The following is a 23932-nucleotide window of genomic DNA, read 5'->3' on the forward strand; positions in this document are numbered from 1 at the left end:
CTTCTGTGTAGACACATTTGAACCAACAGATGTCATGTTTTAGTAACAGAGAGGGAGAGAAATAAAGGAGAGAAACAAAGGAGACTTACCTTTAAGGAAGTAGAAAAGGCTGACACAACATTTAGTCGTACTATTTGTTGCCGTGATCCTTTTGTTTGCTTTATGGAATTCAGCAATTGTTCTAACACCTGGAGCCTTAAACATAAAAAGAAAAAAACCCACAGAATTAAAAACTAAGGAAACAAATCAAGGTTTTTCATTTTAAAACACACAACAAAGCCTATATATTATAGAAACAGAGGTGGAACAAAACTATTACCCTAACTTTTGAGCATTTTCCTTCAACTGGCATCCCTGTCTACTACAAACAATTTTTGTATTTTGTATTAGAATAGGTAATTAGTCTACGAACATGAAATTTTTGCCTTTGTTTCCTTATAATGTATGTATTCAGAGATAATTACTTACACCTAAGCAACATTAGACAGATGTGATTAAAAGGAACTGTGTATGGGAATGATGCATTTTGACTTACAATTGAGAAAGGGTGAGGGGAAATAAAAAGGAAAGAAAAATGCAGTTATCTGCAGCAATTAGTTCAGGTCTTGAGAAACAGGTGAAGAAAACGAAACAAAAACCTGGTGACAGTAGGGACAAAAAGCCCAGACAAACAGGAAAAAAAAAAAAAACACCAAAAAAAGAAGTCAGTGAAGACAGAATATGGAAGTAAATGCAAGTCAGAAGAACATATCATAAAGCAAGTGGCAATTTTATTGGCAGGTATGCTCATATACAAAAGCTGCCTCAGGATTACACTAACTCCCGAGCATTCTAAGCAGTGAAGACATCAAAACTCAGGCCTTGCATGCTAAGTGCTCATCCCTCACAGGAAATTACAAAACCATCACCACCTATAATGATCCAAGGTCTAAACTACGGTTGGGTTTGAAAATATAAAGCCATTTAATTTAAAAATAATTCATTTACTCCAATGCTGCATTCAAGAAAATTACCAGCAGCACACAGAATAAGCAACAGCATGCAAAAATCTTGAAGAATTTCATGCCTCAGCAATTGGTGTGCTTACAAATATGAAACAAACCAGAATGCCATGTGTGCAGTGGGAAGATACATACACACACACACAAACCCAAGAGAAGTCTGTGACCCCTTTCAAGCATTCTTGTACCTTGACAGAGGTACTTGACAGTGTTAAGACACACACTCTTGTTTCTTCCCATCCACTTTTTATAAAGACTGAGGCAGATTAAGGTTTTACAGAATCCACTTATACAATTCATTATTTTTTCAGAATTGTTTTCTTCTGTGTTCAGACAACACTGTGACCACCTTTTAGCATCTCCCAAATTCCTCAGCAGTTACAGTTACTACTTTACCTGTGAGATTCTGCTACATGGGAGAACATAACTCCGAAAAGATGAGTTGCTGCACTGATAACAGACAATATGGGAGGTAGTGGTTTAGGTACTGAATCACCTTTTGCAGCTTTCTCATAAATTGAGTAAGGATCATACTCCAGGCTGCCACCAGCTATGCTGTTGCCTAAAAGGAGCTGCAAAAAGGAAAAAAGTTATAGCCATATTTCTGACCAAGACAAAACCAGCACTGATCTAAATAAATAGAACTGTATGAAAATATAATACCACCATTATACTATATCAAAAAGTACCTGCTCTTCGATAAATCGGTGGTCAGTCTCCTGTAGTAAGGGACCAAGTAAAAGGAGATCATTCTCATGACAAAGTGGGGGAAGCAAGAATGTAGAGGCGTCGATCTGGCTATCTGGGACAGTCAAGTCAACCACTAACTCTTTCAGAACAGCACAGAAGCTTCCTTGAAATTAAAGGATAAAAATACTCAGAATTTTTAGTTAATTACTTGCCACAAGCAACTTTGAGAGCAAGATATTTATACTAAAATAGCAACATCAACCTAACATTTTTCTTTAGTCTTCAAATACTTTTTTGGAGAATGCTCTTGCTACAGGGGAAACAACAGCATTACCTAAGATAAGCAAATTAAGCACAGGGAGCAATCTAGAAGCTGAAAAACAGAGACCTTTACAGAAGGCATAATGCCATACAACTGCTAATCAAGTAAAATAGTTACATTAATAATTGAAGTAGAAGAAAAAAATTCAGTTACAAACACAACCATATTTTCTTCTATTTCCTGAAAATGAATGCTGTGGAATGTATTATTAACACGCAGAAATACTTGGTCTTGGCAAACAGATGTAATTTAAAACATCTAAAAGTTTGATAAATAACCAAAAGCTGCAGAATGTACTGCCCTGTTTCAAGATTTTGCACTCAAAAAGCAAAGCACGAGGAATTCACTGTATCGTAATTGCATTATGATAATATACACTGATAGTTAAAACTTTCCCATATTTTTGTACATAATATTTCAGACAAGATTGTACATTCTACATAAACAACAACATTAGGCATTCTGAGTCAGACTATTTTAGGTTATTGAAATAGTCCCTGCAGCGAGAGAACATTTCCAGTGCTGAACCACACATGATGAGAAAGGTCTGGCTTATCTGATAAATTGTGCAGAACTGATCTTAAGGAATGTACACAGTCTTTATGCAAATATTACTTAAGAATTTATCTCCACAGCACTAAGATTGCAAAGTCAAGTCCTCTTGAATTGGGAAATATCAGCATCAAGGGGGGATTAACTCCACATCTCCAGTTTTTTGAATTCACTATTGTTGTTAGATGATCACAAAATTTCCTGTTTGCACTGAAGTTGCTTACACTTTTTCAACACACAGACGTTCCAAAAAGTGGGACAACAGTTATCAGCACCTCATGAGCACAAGCAGAACCGTTTTTACAGTTGGAGCTGGTAGATGCAACCAGCTATTTTACCCTTTCTGAATCCTGAATCTGTTCTAAGAAAGCTGACTTCCTCCCCACTGCCTCCCAAACTCCTGTCCCCAGCAGCCTCTCTGCCCTGCAGGCATCTGTTGCTTTGCCTGCCTCCCTGACTAATTAGCAAATATGTGATTTTTCCTCAAATGCTTAACTCAAATCTAAATGGAAAAGGTTACCACTATCAAATATATTCCAAGATGCAAGATAGAGTGTCAAAAGGACAGAAATTGAGCCTTTTTAAAAAAACACCATAATTAAAAACAACTAGAAACTGCTCTTTCATTAATTGTTATAGACCACAATTAAAAAAAAAAAAATTCCCTTTCTATGAAAACAGCTTTTAAAATAAAATTTAATGGAGCTATTTGGCAATTTTTTACCAAATTAACATTTAGTTTAGTCCCAGACACTTGGCCATCCCCAAGATTCAAATATTATCCCAATGTAAAGCAGTCCAAAATTTTGAGCCAGAATGCTGTTCCAGCATTCTAGCTATTCATCTCATCCTGTTAAGAAAGAGAAGTGAATGCTTGTATTCAATTTTATGGTTTAGACAGTGGAACATAAGAAGTACAAAAAGCTGAAGAATGAAAAGAACGCTAATGAGTTGTCTGACAAAACACATTAATTTCAGACCACAGAAAACATCAACAAATCTAATAATCAAAATTCAAACTACTGAAATTATTTGTGTGAAATTATCAAATTGGACATTATAAAAATTAAAAATTGTATATTAACTCACAGGAAGTAAAGGTTTTAGCTTCAAAAACATGAACACATTATAATCCAAAACTGACACATGAAAACTATCACAAATATGAATCATCACCTTAGAAACAGAACGAGCTTTTGTCAGCCTAAGAAGTTCATACTTTAGATCAGCTAAATTGCAAAGTCTTAGTGGTTCCCATGATGGAAGACAGCAACTAAAATATGTTAAATATTTTTCACTGATGTTCAACTTAACCTAATACATTCTTCTCATATCTGTCATTGCTGAAATAATGCAAAAAAAATCAGCTACTACTCATGCACACTCACACTAAACCTTCATAAAATTCTGCTATTTGAGCAGATAGTGATTTTTAGTGATGAGCTATGAATAAAGAGAGTCTCTTCTCAACTATTTATTTGGCTGGGTATTTGGTTTTGTTCTTCTTGTCCTAAAGAAAATCAGCTTTGCACATTATTTGCAAATACTGAAAGCTTGAGTTACAACTCCTAGTATAAGTTCCCATCACCAGTTTTCTCAAAAAGAAACAACTTGCAGGTTTCTAGCCTCTGGCTAACTACCTGGGTCGAAGAAAATGAAAAGAAAAGAAATAAAACCATGAACTGGTGAAAGCTTCTCATTCAGTGTGCCCCTCTGAGCCATGCAAAATGTGCCAGGCTGTGCAACACAAGAGTACTTCTAATATTCTTCCTAATGATAATGATTAAAATTAGACATTGAAAAAAGCATCCTGGGTTCCATAATCGTATATTTTTTTTAGTATTTGCAAAGATATACAGTTTCCACATGAAGCTGTCATACTGGAAATAATATGGAAAGAAGGGTATTTGTTTCAAGCTCTAACTTAAAAACATTTTTTGCATTTTTTAATGATGCATACTTATATGCTAAAATATACAACAGACCTTGGAAATAAGCTCTGGCAATATATGCATTTCCATTCTTTTCCTACTCGCATACTGCTGTATTACAAACAGGTGTACAACTCTGAGACTATCAAATCTGTCAAATTACTGTTTTGATTCTAAGGCTATTTACAAAGATTTTAGCAGGGTGACCAGTTATTTATAACAAACCTTTAAAGCTTTTTCTTTATTTATTGGTTTTAGAACACAGCATCCTCAGCACAAGAGTCAGGCTTCGTGGGTCACACTGTAAAACACTGTGTATTTTTCAATGAAGTTAGACCATATGCAAAAATCCTGAACACACCAAGGAACCACCAAACCCATCCATACCCAAATATTGATATTCTATAAAATATCAACCCTGTAAAAAAAAAGAACAAAAGAAATAACTTGCTCTAAGTGATGAGGTGTCATTTTCAGTCTTTTAAGCCCAAGTCTCATATGAGTATTATACACTACGCTTCAAGTGTTATATACAGACTTCTAATGTGACAACAGCTTTAAGGGAAAAATCGGGGACTTGTTCTTTTGAAGATTCACTTGGTTACCACTAGATGGAGCAGATTGTTTGAGTAAAGATTCCCTGCATGCTACAGAGGACACAGCCAATTCTGTGCCTGGCTGGCCCGTATTCTCTCTATCGTGATGAAATACCGTGTACAACTGTTTACAACTGCCAAAACCACTCTGGTTCCTTATTTCAGTCCATAAAGTACTTGGCAAACAATTTAAAGATGACAAATATTCAATGTTCTAGCTGAACTGTTAGACGTAACTAAAGTGCATAAATTATTGGATTAGAGGATTAGATTTTAAATACTCCTAGATATGTTTTGCTACAGGAAAATAAGTCTATCCCTGGAAATTTTTCTTTAAATACAAGCATTTTATCCACAATCCGCACAGGATCAGATTAATATAACTGTAATATATGTCTACTTGAAGCAATTACATTCAACTCTTTCAGTAGACTATGCAATTGGTTTATGCTAAGATTACACCTTTTGCATTTAGGATTCAGTGAAAGATTCAGTGTAAAACAGGCATCAAAGAAAGTCAGTTCTTCAAATAGTTTAAAACTGCAAGGTTGTCCACCTTCAAGTTTCAACTAAAAATAGGACAAAAGTCTCTATTTGTAAGGGGGGGGAGATGAACACTAGCTTTTTAAAACCACAATGACTTCACTACAATTTCATCAAATTTAAACACATTTTATTCCCTCTATTTATTAGCAAAGGTGGAATTCTTTTTAGCTGAATATATGTTGAAAAAAAAGCCTTAAAAATGTGCCCTTGGTATTTTTAATGGATTTCTCTTTGTAAGGAAATACATACCTTCATAGGTCTTTGGAGGCAATACTGCTAGTAATTCATACAGTTTATGTCTATAAACTGTTGATGGTGTTTTTAAAGAATTTCCATATGATTTAGATATTGAAGAAAGCCTTAAAATATAAAAAACATATCAGAAATGTTAAAGACTAAGCATTATGTAACACTTTTTTCATTTGTGCCACTCTACTGAATACTTTTAAAAACTATGCATACTCTAAGCACAGTTTTGATTTGCAATACCAATAGTAGAAGTAAAACAATTTATTTCACATGTTTTGACAGAATGTCCATTCTCCCTTCCCAGACATTATTTTTATTTAATACTAGAGAAATAAACAAGTTTTTCTGTTTCCTTTGATTGTACCTATATTTATTACAATTAACCATTTGCAGATATATCTCTGTGTTAAGATATTAGAGCCCAAATACACTAAATCACTGCAGGCAAAAGTCTTAAAATTATAAAACTCTTTCCACCTTAACTCTGAATCTAAATATAAAAAATGCCCATGTCTAAAACTTTTGGTCCAAATGTCTTCTTGAACTTTGTTTATTTTATAAAAAAATGACCATGCATAAACATGAATGTGTATGTTTGATTACAAAAAAAGCGGGATAAAAACACTAACAATAAAACTATGCAATATTTTCTTCCCTAGTTTTTTTACATGATACTGGAATCTCCAAGACATAACAGCAAAAGTCTTCAGCTATACAGCTGAATTCTACACTTGAATTCTTGTACCTTGAAAAGAAAGTTATTTAGAAAGTGCACTAAATCTAATACAAGATTACTCTGTAGCTTTTCAAAACCAGAATCTTAATTAACAGTTTTATATACACACTTACTGTGTCAACAAATCAACAGCACTTGGAAGAGGAGGAAGAAGTCTCTGAACAACTTCATCTGTAAGAAGACCAGCACAGTGGGAAACAAAGCTTTTGATAGCTAGAAAAGAAATTGAATTTTAACTTAGTTAACTTACTAGAAGAAGAAAAAAAACCAACAAATCACATTAATAATCACATAACTACCTCACTAATAATTTAAAAGTAGAAGAAAGCATGAAAAAAAAAAAATTGACCAATAGTTTAAGAAGATGATAAAATCTCAAAATTCATATTTACAGATGCACTGTTTTGGTGCCTCAGCTCGGACATTCATATCCTGACTTTTAATTGCATATATAAATGCAAGCATTTTTTTTTTTTTGTCACGAATTATGGGATATAACTCAACTTCATAATTCCATGTTAATAATAATAGAAAAATTAAAATGGGAGAAGGATGATGTTTAGATGACCTACTACTTACTTTGCTATTTTTCTATTTAAATTTAGCATAATTACTGTACTTTAGGAAACAACTTATATGTACACAAGTATTTTTCATTATTTACAGAAAATTAAACTTGAGTTTAACTTTCAAAAAGGACACAGAGAATATACAGTACTAAAGACCTATTTCCAAATCAAAAAATTATACTTACAGGTTAATTGTTCCGGTTACTTGTAAAATGAAATTACTATTGAATTCCACACTTTTCAATGGATTTTAAAAGTGAGAAGGCTGATCACTATACTAGGGTTCACATTTCTCCAGTGCAAAGGACCCTTTAATACTCTAGAATACGTGACTGAATCATATTAAGTACTTGAAGATCACTGGAGTCATCTATTGGAAACCCTAACTTACAATATTTCATGAGGAAAAATTGCAACCTACCAGAGAGCAGCCAAATCCATAGTGCTCTTTACTGGCTGAGAATTGAAACTTCCTTACTGTAATTTTTACCAGAGTCTTCCCACTCTCACAAATGTGTTTGACTGACTCACCAATTCTATTTTGCTTAGAGTAAGCTACCTAGTCGGAAACAGAACTGCTATTTACTAGATATGATAGACTGTTTAAAAAAACAGAACACACCCTCCCTGGGGTTTAGATCTTCATTTCTTTATTGTGATAGTTTAAACAAAAGAAGAGAAGCAACCTTCCTGATATCACTTACCACTTGGAAATCAAGTCATTAGAAGAACAAGAGGAAACCCTCTTGGGTTTTCTTGTTTCTTTTTTACAAAAATAAAACACACATAGATAGATGGACAGATAGCTAGATAGATGTAAATATATGTATATGAGCATGTATGTTGGGGACCAAATACATTCTTTAACATTCAGTGAGAAAAAAATCAATATGAAGTATCATTGTTCTTTCAGAAGGAAAAATAAACAGCCCAACTATAAATATGCAGAAAGACACAGTAAATTCTGCTTACCACAGAGAGCACCGGCACGACCTTCCAGTGTTACTTGCCAGGTAAACGAATCTCCTCGTGTCTTCTCTGTTTCTAGGTCTTTAGGGGATGATGGAAAGATGCACTTCCATAGTAACAGCACTCGTGGCAGATGGTGTTGGACCACTGCAGGGCCTGTAAACATTTGACAGTTGTCACACCAATGTAAGGATTAATAACATTAAGTTTTCTTTGTTTCTTTTTTCTATGTTCATAAAAATCTTTACAGCTGTGAACAAAACTTTATGCTACCTTCCCAGCCTTCTCACCATCTTGGTACTCCATTTTCATGCATAGCTACATACCCACTGACACATTTACTAGTATGCCACCAAAATAACTATAGTGTCTGTTTTACTAAGTACAGACCCTGTGGATCACCAGAATAAAAGAGATATAAAAATCAAGAATGATATTCAGATTATAGGTTAATGCACAAGGTCTGTTTTCCCTAATCTAAGAAAAAACTGGGAGCTGTTGAACAGAAGTAATAACTGAAAACATGAAGGTGCCTTAAAAAATGAACAAAACTGCTAAGATATATTCATTTGTAATTTAGTGATCACAGACAATAATCCAACCACGTATAAATATAAGAAAGTTCTGTTAGGTTTCAAATGACTGACAAGAGGAAAATAATTAGCTGATTTTGTGCTGGTATAGATGTTAAAAAGTATTAGTGTAATTCTTCATGACCAAAGGCATTTGTTTAGCTTGAATTTGAAATTTATCTTCTACATTTAATTAACAGTGGTCCCACTTAGTCACTGTTTTTCAGACATTGCTCCCAATGAACTTATATAACAAATTTGAAAGAAACTATATTTTAGAAAGCTTTTCTAAAGATTCCAATTAAGTGGGGTTTTTTTTAGAATTATTTTGTAGTGGTAAGTTAAATGACACATCAAAAGAATTATAGTCAGAGACAGAACAGCTAAATGTAGTTTAATAAAAATTGTAGAAAGCTACTACCTAATGTCATGAGGGCACCTATCAACAGCCATCCAGCCTGTGTTCGCTGCAGTGAAATGCGACTGTTTTGAGAAGCAGAACATAACAAATCCTCTGCTACTGTCATGATGACCTTCAAAGGTAAAGAGAAAAACAGAGCAACAGCATCTTAGTAACTACCAAATGTTTTTTAAGTACTATTTGCTGTAATATTTAAACCTATTTCAGTGTCCCCAAATAGAATACCATCTTTCTCTCACACTACGGCAACAGACTCAGGCTCATGCAGTTGCAATATCTGACTTCAGTACTAGTTTGGAATAGCTTCAACAGTTCTGGAGGGTACTAGGTAAGTTACTTTGCTACTTTGTCCCCTTTCTTTTATCTGCAGTAAAATGACAGCTTAATAATTCTCACGGGAATATGCTTTGCAAGGTTAAGAATGTTCTCTCTTTATGTCACTACGTAGAGAAAGGATAGCAGGAGACCTGCAAATTAGAGCTCAGAAGTGGCGAAAAGGGCAACGTTTTTTTTATCCTTGTTTTAGAATAAGGTCCATCATTCTCTCTGTCAGTTCTTAAATCAACAAATGGTATGACTAAACAAACAAGTTCGAATAGTATAGTCAAAACTAACCCTATTTTAGCTTTTCCGCAATAATTGCATGTACCTACCATTAAGGCAAAGTCAAGATGTGTGCCCATTACCAAAGCACAAGCTACCTAGAATTTACATGGATGAACACACACTCTGACCATGAACAATTACCACAGTATGGCTACAAATGCTAAAAGTATTCTGCAATACTTCAATTATGTTTCACATATGCCAAAAGTATTTCTTACATCTTGCATTATATCTGGTCACCAAAACAAGCTGCTTATAAATTAATACAGTAAGAAGTGTCATTATCAATAATGTATGTAAAAGCCTCAGTATAGACAACATCCTTATAAAATTTGCATACTTATAAAATGTCAGTAAAATTTGCACATGAAAGTTTGCTTCATGAAAGTTTTAAATTTGTATACTTCCAAAACTTCGTGAAATATTAACAGTCTGAAACTAGTTTCTCCAATTCTGTAATGCTGTCAGGTGGTTACAAATGAACTTTATTTTTATAAATTTCTGATAGAGTTAAAATATTCTAAAATTAGAACAGTACCTTGTTAAATTATACTACTAAAAATCACTAACAGCTTAGTATCCCTAAATTATCTGTAAAACATCCATGAAAGGACTTCATTTAATGATTTCTTACAATTTTTCTCTCTATGTGATGTCTTATTTTTTTGAACTGAAGTATAAGCACTACTATTGAATGCTAAATATATACAAATCCACTAATTATTTTGTTTTCTTGAATAGGTTTCACCTGCAACTCTAACCACTCTCTCAAAGGAAAATGCATTAATATAAAACAGCTTCTGTCCAGGTCACTACTGTCTACGTTTGATATTTCCTTTCCAAAACTGCTCTATTTAACACTGGTCTCTTTCAGCTCCCCAGAAGAGGAGCTAGTCTGGAATCTGGCAGTGTTCCTAGGAGAGAATGGAAAAGAGCTTTTGTCAACTCCTCTGTTCTCCCCCCTGCCAGCTTAGTACAGAATACAGTGTTTCTCCCACACTTTTCCGTGCCCTCCATACCTCCTCCTGACCCTATTCTATCCTATTCTATTCCGCTAAAAGAAATCTTTCTTAAGAATAAGTTTCTCTGTTAAATAGAAGCTTTAGTTCTGCTTAGGTGTATAGAATTTGAATGGCACTGCTTATCTATATAACTGGACAAAGGATATTAATTTTGTCCTTTCCCCAAGGTCTTTCAGTGATCATGAAGAAAAGTTTTAAAAGCTAAGAAAAAGAGGGTCTGAGGGGTTTTTTACATTTATAAATTGTTTCATCAGCAGTTGGGACTTCGAATGTTGAGAACTGTAGCTAACAATGTCTAAGGACTCAACAACACAGAAAGGATGGGCTGGAATCATGGCAAGAGATTTTTTTCCCAAACTACTAAAGCATTCCTTTCATCTTACAGTGGTGTAATAACAAGAAAAAAAACCCACAATCCTTGTGTCAAAGTGTGACACTTCTCAAATGTCCACTGACTCTGAAAGTCGTATTTTCAGAACTGAGATTGTGCCTACATTATGCAGAAAATTTGCATGTACTGCTGACATTTGTGTTGTACAATGGTTTTCCAACTGTAATTCCATGGATAAAGTTCTCATTGAGGTGGAAACACCTTTTTCTCCTGGTTTGTACTTCTACATCTGCATATCCCTAAAACTTCAGAGCACAGTATATCCTATCTGTGCTAGTGGAGAGACTGGTACAAGCTTCTTCGACTATGTTAATGCAAGAAATGGGTTTCTCTTAAATTCTGTAAAACAAAATTAAAGTGTCTATTTGTTGGACTTGATTAAAGATTTTATTAGACTTGACCAAAGACTTTAAAGATAATACATACTTACTGTTATCAGTGTAAGCACTGACAGAATTGTATACTAGAGAGTGACTGAGAGGCCTGGGAAATATAAATTTGGCTTAAACAAACAATGGTTGAACAGGTTCCCTTCCAGAAAACTTATTTCTAACATCACAGCACGCAATAGATCTGTATGTGTATTTCTGATTTTTTTTTTAATAAAAGAAAGCTCTTTTCCTTTGACAAAGTCTGACACATTTCAGCTGTTACGTACTCCAAACTACCCTTATCTCACCATTGACATGGCTGAAATATAAGCTTTTTAATTTAAGCTAATGTCAAACTGGGCCAGAATTACAGAAGGTTTGATCTTGCTGTAAATAATTTAGTTTGAAATTCTGAAAAACTTTACTCAAGAAGTGTTTTGTCCAGGTAAACCTTTTCTTAGACTCTTCAATTAGGTCCTTACAGCTCCACAGAACTGACGTCTGTCCCCCCAAAAATAACAAACTTCTCCCCTAACAAACCTCTCATTAGAAAAAGGTAGCAGTATGAGTGGTTAATAAAGTAATTGGTGACATTTCCTGAGAAATTACAATCCTGACACATGTGAGAAAAACACTTACTATTTGAGTTACAGTATGCTTCAAAATCCCCTTCTTGAGGAAGGAAAAGATCTCATCGGTATACTGTTTTATGTGATCACGTCATAAAGAATACATGCAAATACTACTGCAAAAACATCAAAGAGTGCCTATAGGAAAAGTATTCAGACCATACCTTCCCTTTTCCGTGTGGAATTCCTAAAGGACAGTGTTTTACTGCACCTAGCAAAGCAGCAACAGCAAAACTGTAGCCAGTTACTGCTTCTGGAGAAGATTTCAATGCGCTAAGACGTTCAATGCAACGATCCAACAGTAGGGACACGTAGGAGGGCAATGCTACTGCAATACAGCGTAAACACCAAGCTGCTGTTAGTCTAACGGAAATGCTGGGGTGAAGAATGACAGAAATTACTGCTTCCAGAACTCCTGAAAATAAAATGCATAAACACACTTAAGAAATAGGCAACCAGAATGTTAAACAAGCAAAAATGTATACAGAGGATTAGTGAACATACCGCTATCCAGTTTCTGTACTTCTCTTTAAAAAGTACTATTGATTTTTATGGGGAAATATTTCTTATCAAATTTAAATACTTAAATACTTTTCAAAAAAATTACCCTGAGTGAAAAGTAACAGCATGAAGAAAACCTAACATATTATGCAGTTATTCACCAACATGCATAGAAAATGTCTTTAAGTATTCTCAAGGAGGCAGAAATCCATGCAGTTGGAAACAGATGTCCACTTCAACCCATTCAGAAAAAAATCTCACTGCTGCTAAATGGAAACAATAAAAGTAGATGAAGATACTGAGCTCAAACTGATTTACTATAAACATTAGGAAGTTCTGGACTTTAGATACAATCCTTAATGGAGTTAAATTTGATGCTTTTTTTTTTCTTTTCGTTAATAGACTTACTAGTACGGGACAGAGAAGACACAACACTCTTTGGGCAACGCCTAAAGACTTCCTACAGCATGTAAGATAGCCAAAGTCCCCTCTTTTTTTGGTGTTTGGTTTTTTATGGGGTTTTTTTGGTTTGTTTGTTTTGGGTTTTTTTTAGTTTAGTGGAGAGATAGAAGAACTATCGAGGTCCAGGCGAGAAGACTGCACACCATAAGAAAGGTTGCTATAGCCAATGCCAAACAAAGGATCCCAACAGATTTGAATGAATTGACAGTCTAGCCATAAGAAATCAGAGAAGATCACAGAGAACAAGGAGTATATTTTGTACTCTGGTTCACAAAATAATTCAGGGCTTGTACCTGCACTGGAGTCTTGCAGTAACGGTGCTGCTGTAGTTCCTAAGCCATGGATGAGACTTCCGAGTTCCTGAAGTGCACACACAAGCACATGCTGACTTGCTGTTACATCTGTTGTATTAATTCTTGTTTCCAAGTTACTGTCACTCATTGCAGCATCTGATAACACAGTACAGGAAGATCCCCATGAAATCATTACCAAAATGAAACAAACAGATCAGAAAAAGAATTTTGCTATGATAAGTTGGTTATATTACCAAAGGAGCTTCTATCATTACCACTTTTATTACTGACCAAACTGTTTTCATAAAGGTTTACCTTCACTGAAACAAGTACATTTCTGTTATGCAAATGGATAGTGTAGTTATGTCTGTGAGGGCAGTAATGGAATTGCTTATCTTTAAGTGACTGGGAACAGTGGCTAGTAAGAAACACACTATTCTCAGCCTTGCCAAGTGTTTTGAAGAGGACATACTTGATATCTCTCGCCAGATGTTACTACACAGTAGGAAAAAAGGGAAGGAAAATGAGTGAAACAGGGCAAGAGCAAGCAAGAGAGAAGGTGCGAGTGGGGAACAGAGGGAAAAAATCTGGAGTTTTTTTTCCAAGTTCATCTTTTGAGACACAAATGATTATGTCAGTTTAGACATTTAACATTTAGATATTGAACTAGGATATAATCTCCAATTGTACACCAGGGAATGACTGGTTATGCCCAGCATTTTCTTTCTTTTCCCCTATAAGGGCAATGGCGGGAGATCAGCAGCTTTTTTTGGTAGCTGTGTTCAAGACTTTATCACACAAGAGATCTGTTTTCTCCATGAGAAATGCTTGTTTTGTCAATTAGGAACAAATGCTTCTTTTTTGAACCATTAGTGTCAGCTGCTCTGAACAAGAAGGCAGAATCTGGTTATATATTAACTGCCAATTGAACGTATTTTACGATACTGTCTATATTTTATTACTGCATATATTATATTTGTAATTGGTTAAAATAATATTCGCCAGGGAATAAGTGTTAAAAAAATGTTTACGCTTGTGTGGGTACGCATATGCAGAAACAGACACACAAAACCAACCACCCCAAGTTAAAAACAAAGAAGTCCATCAAAAGCCCTCTACATTATTATGTTAATAAATCCGTACTGTATATTCTATTTCTGCAGTCTCTGGATTAGGAAGTTGAACAATCACTTAAAAAAGGAAAAACTGAAGCCCAAATGGATAATCTTGTTAGACCCATACCCACAACTTTCTTCAATTTCCAGATGGCCTGACAAATCTCCTTGGCAGCTGCAATTTGAGCTTTTTCCCCAAGAAGGCCGCCTACTGTAGCTCGAAGGATAAATGAAACACAGCGGCGACAGCCGATAGCATCCATCTGACTCTGAATAGCCTTAGGGTGAGACTGAGACACAAGATCTAGAATATGGGAAAGGAAGGCAGAGAAGTTCCTTTCAAGCCATTGTGCTCCTAATGTAGAGACAAATACCACATATGCCTGGAAGAGATTTGAAAAGAAGCCATATTTTAGAGCAAAATCATCTGCAAAACCACTGCCAGCTATCCCACATACGTTTTTTTTTAAAATCTGTGCACATTGCCACAAACAGAACTGAGATTACCAATACATTTATACATCCATAAATCATGTGTTCTCCCTTTCAGGTAGCTGCAAGTTTTTTGGATCTATTTAAGTAGCTTAAATAACTATCAAAACTGTACTAGCAATATTATAGCCTGCCTTGACTGTAAGTTAATTCAAGCTGCTTGCCCATCTTATTTCATTCCAGAGTGTGAGAAATGGCAGTTTACCCTGCACAGGCACTTGTTATGTAAAACATTGTGTTTGCTCTCACTGAACAACAGCTTCCAGCTATTTAACATTCTGCACATGGAACCCAAATTTGATGTATGAATGCATTTTAAGAACTACCATGTTACAAAACTATAACCCATAACCCTGAAAGAATTTTGTTATTATAGGCTTTGAATTAGGGAATATTTGCACCCTCCAAGCACTGCTCTTCATCTCAATGAATTTTAATTGTTTGCCTTGCAATGGCAACACCATAAAGAGACTACGTTTGTCACAACAAAGAAGAAGAATGCAGAGTCACTTTACAAATCTAATCACTACAAGACCATTTATTTTGCCATATAATACACTCCCTTACAAATGCCTTCCATGTATTGGATTTTTTTTAATGAATAGATGTGCTACCATCAAGAAAAGGGAATATAAAAAATGAGAATATGCAAATGAACACACAAAATACCTCATGAGAAAGTTCACAACTACTACCAATACCAACGAACTTCTATATTTGCCTCATACATACTTTGTCTCATGTTCAATATTAACAACAAAATTATTCACATAAAAGGAAATGAAATATTGTAGATTGAGAAATTGTACTGTTCGATCCGGTTAGCATCTATTAGCTCTTGACAAATACTACTTAGGGTTCATAATGTACCAGTACTTTCCCCCTGTTTTACAGATTTGAAAACTGAGGAATTTAACAGGATAAATAAATTTGTGAAGAGTCATTCTGCCATGGCTACATTTTGAACTATATCTTGAACCTTGCTCTGTCTTGAACAAATATCATCATTCTTCCATATGTAAGAAGTCATCTTCAGTGTTTTTCTTATTTTTTAATTTACAGTAAACTGCAATTCACATAATAATTAATACATTTTATAACTGCAAGTATTTTCTGCTCCCAGGCACTGAAATACGAACAATTTCTCAAGTTTTTCTTATAGAAACATTGCACTATTTTAACTGTTTTGGTACAGTTACAGTGTACCATCTAGCACAGGTAGCACTGTGTTAATGCAGAAATGCTTGAGAAAGGACACAACCCCCAAAACCCAATACAAATAGCCAACACACTGAACTGAAATATCTATTCCTGGAAAACTAATAAAACCACCGTGTATATAGAACACCCTAGGAGTCTGGCATGCATTTTCTAGGCAAATAGCTGTCAAGGTATTATTGTTCCCCAGGTTTTCTGTCTCTCTGCCACAAGTTAATGCTTCCACCCAGCATGATGTGAGCATAGAAGACAATTTGTGAGCACCTTCTAGCTGTTTCAGTGCAAAGTCTGGCAGTTTCTATCAGCAATTCAAGCTAATTTACAGATATTTTTTTTTTTTTTTTTTGCACTGCAGAAGTTAAAATGCACTGAAAAACTCCCTTAGTGACAAAGGGGATGTCTCAAATAGCTGTGGGAACTGTAACATACTAAAATAATCACAGCTGTTTGATATGTTAATGTTCATGACCGTTAGTCTTGATTCACAGGTTTAACATTTGAATATCTAGGTCTTAGCATGCAAATGCTGTTTAAGATAATATTTACAGGAAGAAGCCAATGTGATATTATCTAAAAAATTTATACTGTTTTTACCAGCATGCATTATATGCAAGACTTGATTCCTGCCCAGTTAACAAGATTCTATCCTCTAACTAAGCCTCCTGGAACACAGCAAAACAGATATTTGGCTTCTTCCACTAAATTCTGTTTTCCTTATTTTTCATGCACTTACTCAAAGCAAAACGATTCTTTCAGAACAGGACTGGGAATGTTCCTGTATAGAAGGAAACTATTCCAAGTTCAAAGAATTCTTGTAACTTCTCCCTTAATTTTTAGACATAAGGTATTAAGTTTTAAATTAAAAATTTGAGGAAAGTATTTATTTATATCACTTACTTGAAATTCATATCATGTGAAGCTTTCAGAAGTAATAAATATTTAATTTTGAAAATTTCATAAACTATCAGGTAAACAATAAGCAACACCAGAAATATTTTTCTTTTCTTTTTAGCATAACTCAAGATGTAAAACCTTATTTTAAAGTACATACATTTTGTCACAGATATAAAAAAGGATGAAATAAGAGATATATGGAGAGCAAAAGAGAGCAAAATATTAAGAATGTTTAGCAAGCTCAGAAAATTGTAACTAACGTAATCCAAACCTGGGTGACTCCAACTCTAACATCTCTGCTGACTGAACTGGTCCCTTTCAACATATCACCACTGGCTCGTAGAAATCCACAACTTCCACGCAGAAATCCAGTTCCCAGTAGCTCCATCACTTCTTCCAAAGAGATTCTACGGAAGTTATGCCTGACGGATGCTAAGAATACATGTAAATCTTTAGAGGAACAGCTCTGTAAAATTTGCTGCATTTTAAAGGAAACAATTTGCACAAATTCAGTAGCACAATCAAATCCAAATACTGTATGAGAATTTCATAACAGAAACAAAGACATTTTAGGACTCAGTGCTCTAGTGAACCACAATATTTCTCAAGTTTTTCTGCTTCAGGTATCCTGAAATAGTTTAGGTCATCACCTGGTATGTATACATACATTTACCCTCCCTCAGTATTTACCATGTAAATCTAAGCTTCCTTTGCAAAAAGGTCTGTACAGCCAACTCCTACCACACAAATCTTCATGAAAGCCCTCACTAACTCATTCCAGCTTACCCTCAGAGACAATGCTCTATTCCAAACTCCAGACAGGGCAGACGACCCTTACTGATATACTTAGCTGGATAAGTGTACAGCTACATGTTCTCTTAGAAAGAAAAAGCATCTCACCTTAATATTAAATTAGCTCTCCAAAAGAATGACAATAATTTTCTAGGAAAATTATTTATCACTAATTCTTATTCCATTGTTTTGTTTCTTGATAGAAAGTTCATTAAACATACATGCTGGGACATGTGTGTGCAAACTTAGCATGACGACTGCACACTGTGCAAACGAAGTGGCCTAAAATTTTCACTGCATTTTTCATCCTCTTCCAAGTACTGAGATGGGAAAAGGAATGAGAGAATTTGAGATAATCATGTCCAAAAAAACATTAATATGAGAACCCAAATATCAGCAGGTTATCAGGTACAATGCATAAACTTCAGGACTATGCACTTCATGTACTGCTCCCTCCATCTCTCCCCAGCCCCTTCTAGCCCCCACCTAGCTTCTGTCTCACTTAGCTCCAACTTCTTTTAACTAAAAATAACTAAAATAAATACAAATAATTTAAAATAACCAACCAACCCGTTGATGAGCTTCTTATATAACCTTATCTTAGCACTTCAGAAATACAGCTATGTTGCTCACAAAGATTAAAGAAAACTACTGAGTCTATAAAGAAGTCAGAGTATTTTTTTATTATTTTATTGGGAAAATAATAATAGAAGTGCTGATTGGTTTTGGTAGCACAATAATTATTTTCAAAAAATTCTTCGAAGAATAATTTATAAATCAAGACTTTAGAGTCTCCAATGCAAACACAGCCTCAGGAATTTCAAAAGGCAGAATGCTAGGCTTAAAGGCATGTAATTTTGTCTTTTGCTGCTTATTGCACTGAAGGTCTTCTCTGATGCCATTAAAAGCACAACAAATAGTCTAAATCACACTTACTTTGCATCGTGTTATATTTGGCTTAGATTACAGTTAGAGATTTAGCTTTAGGCTCCTAAGATTGGACTAAAAATGCCCAGTCTGAATGACACAGAAGATTGGAGATGTTAACTTTGTGCCAGGATGCTTCAGTTAGATCAAGTACTGTCTGTCAGCAAAAACTGTTACACGGTCTGTTGAGTGAACAAAACTGCATGCTCGTTTCTGCTTCTGATCACATTTGTACTGCTAGGCAATCCAGATGTGAGTGATTGTGGAAAAACAACTTGAAGAGATCCTTTGCTCTTTAGTTTGACAGAGACATTCCCTCAAATCTTAGTGCTTTCTAGACTGCTTAAATTAATCTTGCCTTTAAATTCTTGAGGCTACTAAATTCTCTCCATACAGTAACAATCTTGTAACAGAGAAATAGTTTTATCAAATATTTTTCCTTTTTTATTATTTTATGTATATATATACACACACACACACACAGAGGTTAACACAACCAAAACCACAGCACTTCACAAGAAAAATATTGCAAAAAAGACCAAACCAGAGATACAAACAGCCAGATGAAGCTTACACCATGATTTTACTTCAGGCTTCAACAGAACATCGGAGTTTCTAAGCACGTGACAGATTTTTAGATGAGGAATCAGCAAACAAAGTACACACTTTACCTGTTGTCTGTTTAGATGTGAGAGCTCTAGCCAATACTGTGCCTAAAAGTTTTGAAACTGCTAACCGTACATCATAATTGGAACCTTCAAAGGATTTAAAACACAAGGTCACAACACTATCCAGGTCTGTAGTCCACATAAACACTGCTTCATTCTGGAGTTCAAGAAGACACTAGACAAAAAACAGAAATAAAAATGTTTTGGTATGGAAAAGCACTCAGTAAAAATTTTAGTATGCTACATAATACACAGAGTTCTCCCTAACAAATAAGCATGTTGCTTCATACTAAAATGACTTGAATTTTTGCTGCCAAGGCAACATCAAAGATATAAAGATAAGCAAACAATGTATTTACTGCTGTGTTCATCATCCATTAAAACATAATTTTATCTAGGTAACTTACTTAATAAAAACAGCTGTTAGAGCACTTTACCTTTGCAGCAGCACAGCGAACTGCCATGGATCGATCCGTCAGACATGATCGGGCAGCTTTGTAAATATCTCTATGGCAGGGGATAGCAGCAGCTCCTAAACCGTTTAATATATTTTGCAAACTAATCATGATTTCATAACGACCTTGAGACTTAAAAATGAAAAAGAGAGATGTTAAAGTTTTGTAACCCTAAGTTCCTTGGTAATACAAAATATCAGCTACTGAAATATGTAAACCGTGGTTTGTGTCTTCTAGACTTCTGGAGATCTGTTTATGCTGAAGTGAGTTAAAGCAGACAGCTTGCTCCACAACTCTACAAGCAAGTGAAAATAGTTCTGCTGGAAAATACTCGCTAGCGGTTTAAAACTGAAAACATGAGTTTGCTAGAGCAAAAATGTTCTCATTAATAAGGAAATTAAAGTTATTAGTTTATCAGGTTCTTCCACGTAATCAGATTGAGAATAGTTATGATCAACCTTTTATAGATATAATCCATTAACTCTCTATTAATTCTTAGGAATTTAGATGCTGATTTTTATCCTATGACTTTCCACAATTTGTCCATATTTTGGTATCATGTACTTTCTCCTATTCATCGGTCCAGCTACCAACAGTAAACATCCTATTATTTTTTAAACATGCTATTCCAATACCTCTGCATTCTTCATTGCTTTAAGCACATTCCCAACGGTGTCAGTAAAACTGTTTCCCAAAATTCTTCCCAATTTTTTGTATAAATAGCCCAAGCATACCACCGCAGCACTAAAACAAAAGCAAATCCAAAGACGTGTGAAAATGGATGCAGTAATAAATGAATGGGATTAAGACAACTAACATCATCAATGGACAAACAACAAAATAACTAAATAGAATGTCCCAAAAATGTAAGTGGATTGTCAAAAGGAAAAAAGAAGGTCTGTATGTGGCATATACGCTCTAGGAGAAATGCAGATACAAGGGGTGGCAAAATAACTTGGATAATACAAGAATTCAGGTAATACAATCTTCCAATGAGTTTTATAATAGGAATACAATTTTCATATCCATCTTCAAAGGTTAACATTAATTTCTAACTAAGCATCCTCTGCCACACGCAGTCTATGGCACTGTGCTACAGCAGATGCTAGAAATAGCCAGAGACAGGTTTATTTACAACTCAGTGGTCAATAGTAGACTGTAAGTGGTCTTGTAATTAAAATTCTGGCATTCATGTTTAACAATACATAATAAAGTTACACCTTGAAGGAAATAAACATGTAAGCCCATGTCCTTTTCACCACACACAGATTCTGAATTTAGTTTCCAGGTGAAATACCTGTCAACTGGAGTCTGTGTGCTCATCAGCATCAACTTTAGCAAAAGCAAAAATTGCTAAATATTAAGCAAAAAACCCCCAGAAATAAAGAAAAATATTTGCTTAATTAAAAAGTGTTTGTCTTTGAATAATTAAGGAAGACACATTAGTTATAGATCTGTCAATACAAAAACAAACTAATTCATTTTATGAATACAGGGAAAAAAAAAAAAATATATATCTTTAATTAGCTTTCAGCTATTTGGCAAGACATACTTAAATATACACTGACGCTGCTTAGCACTCCCTTCAACAAAACAACATTTTACTTATTCCCCAACTGAATTCAAGTTTCACGTAAAGAATTTTAAAATCTCATACTGAACACATTCCTAATTTCAAAAAATGCATTTAATATTAGCAGTAATTTCCTAAATGACAAAGCACAATAAGAAAAACAAACCCAATATTCTTTACCTCTTATACCAAAATCCTATTTTCATTAAAGCAACATTTTTCATTATCGCTTTTATCCAACTCAGTACTCACTAACAGTTTGGAATTTAATTTTATTCATGGTGTGGCTGGTCATAAAATTACTATTGCACCACCTTACTACTAAACTGATCATCCAGTGGTCACAGGTATTCTCTTTAATTAGCTTCACAACTAAATAATACATATTTCAGATCATAATCCAGAGAAAGAATATTTAACGAACACATACGAAAGAAAACCAAACCAGGACTACCTTATTACATCATGGTATAAACTACAAACACTCTTACATGGTTGACTGTACCACCACGCATTTAAGTGTCATATGAAAGAGTCAGTGTTGAACAGTGATTTCTAGCAGCAAAGTGGCCATATTTGTTGATGAGTAGCACCTATTCAGCTAAAGATAAGAATCCACCTACTTCTGCACATCAACATTTAAGTTTCTATAAAAGCACAGGAAGAGTTTCTGACTGCCTTATAGAACTGTATCATGACCCTAGTTTTCTGTTTCTTCTTTCCACAAATGTTTCTTCACTAAGTCCAAACTGTATTAGCTATTGAGACTCTTCATCTGTCAAATCACAACAGACAGAAGTTTCCAAGGAAGCCTGTAAATTTATACAAGTTTTGCATGGAAAAGCCTCTCTGCCTATATTTTTTTCCTCCTTGGCAGCATACCTCCATTTTGGTATATGACTCTATGATGTATTTAAGTTGTTTTCTCTCAAATTTCACTTTAACAGTTGTACTTGGAGAGGCACAAATGAAAATGCAGAACTGACACACTTAAACATGTGGTAAAATAGCATTAATATCAGCTATGGAAGTTTGCTGACCAGCCAAATGCTTTCAAAATGCTTATGGTTTAAAAGCAGTCCCAGTGGATATTTTTAAACCTTTGTAATTTAAAATAAAGTAATAAGTTGTATTCACACTACATGACTTGTTTATCTGATCTGATATAGCATTCACATCACACAATTTTAGTAGGAGATAAACACATAAGGTTCTGTTTAAAATGCTTGCCTAAAACATTTCCATCTTCCACATATACAAGAAGAAAAATTATAATTTATGATATAAGAGAACAATTCACTGGAAACCATAATTAAAGGAGTTTCCAAGTGAACCAACATATTGTAAACAATGATGGAGAAATGTTGCTACCAGACAACGTGGGCATGTACACTAAATAAGGACAGATGGCAAACAAAGACAACACTTTAATCAAGATCTTTTTAAAAAAAGAAGAAAAGAAAGCAGCCTTTCTTTACTGAACACCAAGAATTCCATATACTTGCAGCCCAAGATGAAAGATTTTACTCAGTAAAGAGTTCTATAGTTCCAATTATTTTCTGTAGCCTGTGGTCTCGGTGTCAGTACTGTAAGAAATCCCTTTCCCAAACCTTTTTTTGAAATAAACCATATTTTACTGCTACCTTTTTCTCCACCACATCTCTTACTTCCTCTCCTCACTACTGCTTACATACCCAGCAAGATTCTGAACACTGCCACCTCTCTCTTTCTTCCCCCTGCTACTTCTCTGCCTTCTGACTCTGGATATCTGCCATTTCTGTCAGTCTGTTGAGAAGCCAGTAGTATAGCAATAAATTACTTTGCAGGACTAAGACCCATTATAGCAAACTTACTCTTCACTCAAAAGACTAAACAAGTGATCAATTGGAACAAGAGGGAAACAAAAAAATATTACAGTATTGGAAAATACAACTGACTCCTTGCAAAAATCTATTTTCAGGAAACTTCACTTGGGTTGTTAGAAACAGGATTAGCATATGAAGCAAAGGAAGAATACAGATTCGGCTCTGCTTTGTATACTGCATCATTAATGTATAATGATGTTTTAATATCTCTACCTTTCTCTAATTTTCTTCACTATAGTGAAAATTTTGCATTGTTTCAGGAATTAGGGTTATTCATAATATCTCTGCACTTTAAGATTTGGTTTCACATCCTGCAGTAACAGTTCACATTTTTCTGTTCTGTTGGCTAGACTTTAGGTGTTTAATTACAAACACTTCAGATGTTTCTAACTAACTATATCCAGCTTCACAGTTGGCTTTAAAAATGTACTCAGTAACTCTATTCTGTACCTGGAGTTGTATTTGTCTGTTTTACTGCTCTTCTCAGCACTATTTATTACCTTC

General features: G+C 34.7%; 1 protein-coding gene across 9 annotated transcripts in view; it reads right to left on the minus strand.

Moving 5' to 3' along the window:
* Positions 1–23932, minus strand: part of HEATR5A (HEAT repeat containing 5A) — a 65727-nt gene that overhangs the window by 27866 nt on the left and 13929 nt on the right. For all 9 annotated transcript variants that reach the window (XM_074909854.1, XM_074909853.1, XM_074909852.1 and 6 more), the window contains exons 5-18: positions 20626–20734; positions 19973–20122; positions 19539–19710; positions 17420–17580; positions 14672–14927; positions 13430–13585; positions 12338–12588; positions 9155–9266; positions 8165–8317; positions 6737–6836; positions 5888–5997; positions 1691–1854; positions 1398–1573; positions 90–195 (exon numbers count right to left, since the gene is read on the minus strand). In XM_074909854.1, the coding sequence (XP_074765955.1) occupies positions 90–195; positions 1398–1573; positions 1691–1854; positions 5888–5997; positions 6737–6836; positions 8165–8317; positions 9155–9266; positions 12338–12588; positions 13430–13585; positions 14672–14927; positions 17420–17580; positions 19539–19710; positions 19973–20122; positions 20626–20734 (2176 nt within the window). The remainder of the gene's footprint in view (positions 1–89; positions 196–1397; positions 1574–1690; positions 1855–5887; positions 5998–6736; positions 6837–8164; positions 8318–9154; positions 9267–12337; positions 12589–13429; positions 13586–14671; positions 14928–17419; positions 17581–19538; positions 19711–19972; positions 20123–20625; positions 20735–23932) is intronic.

This window comes from Athene noctua, chromosome 6 (assembly GCF_965140245.1).
Source record: "Athene noctua chromosome 6, bAthNoc1.hap1.1, whole genome shotgun sequence".
Lineage (NCBI taxonomy): Eukaryota > Metazoa > Chordata > Aves > Strigiformes > Strigidae > Athene > Athene noctua.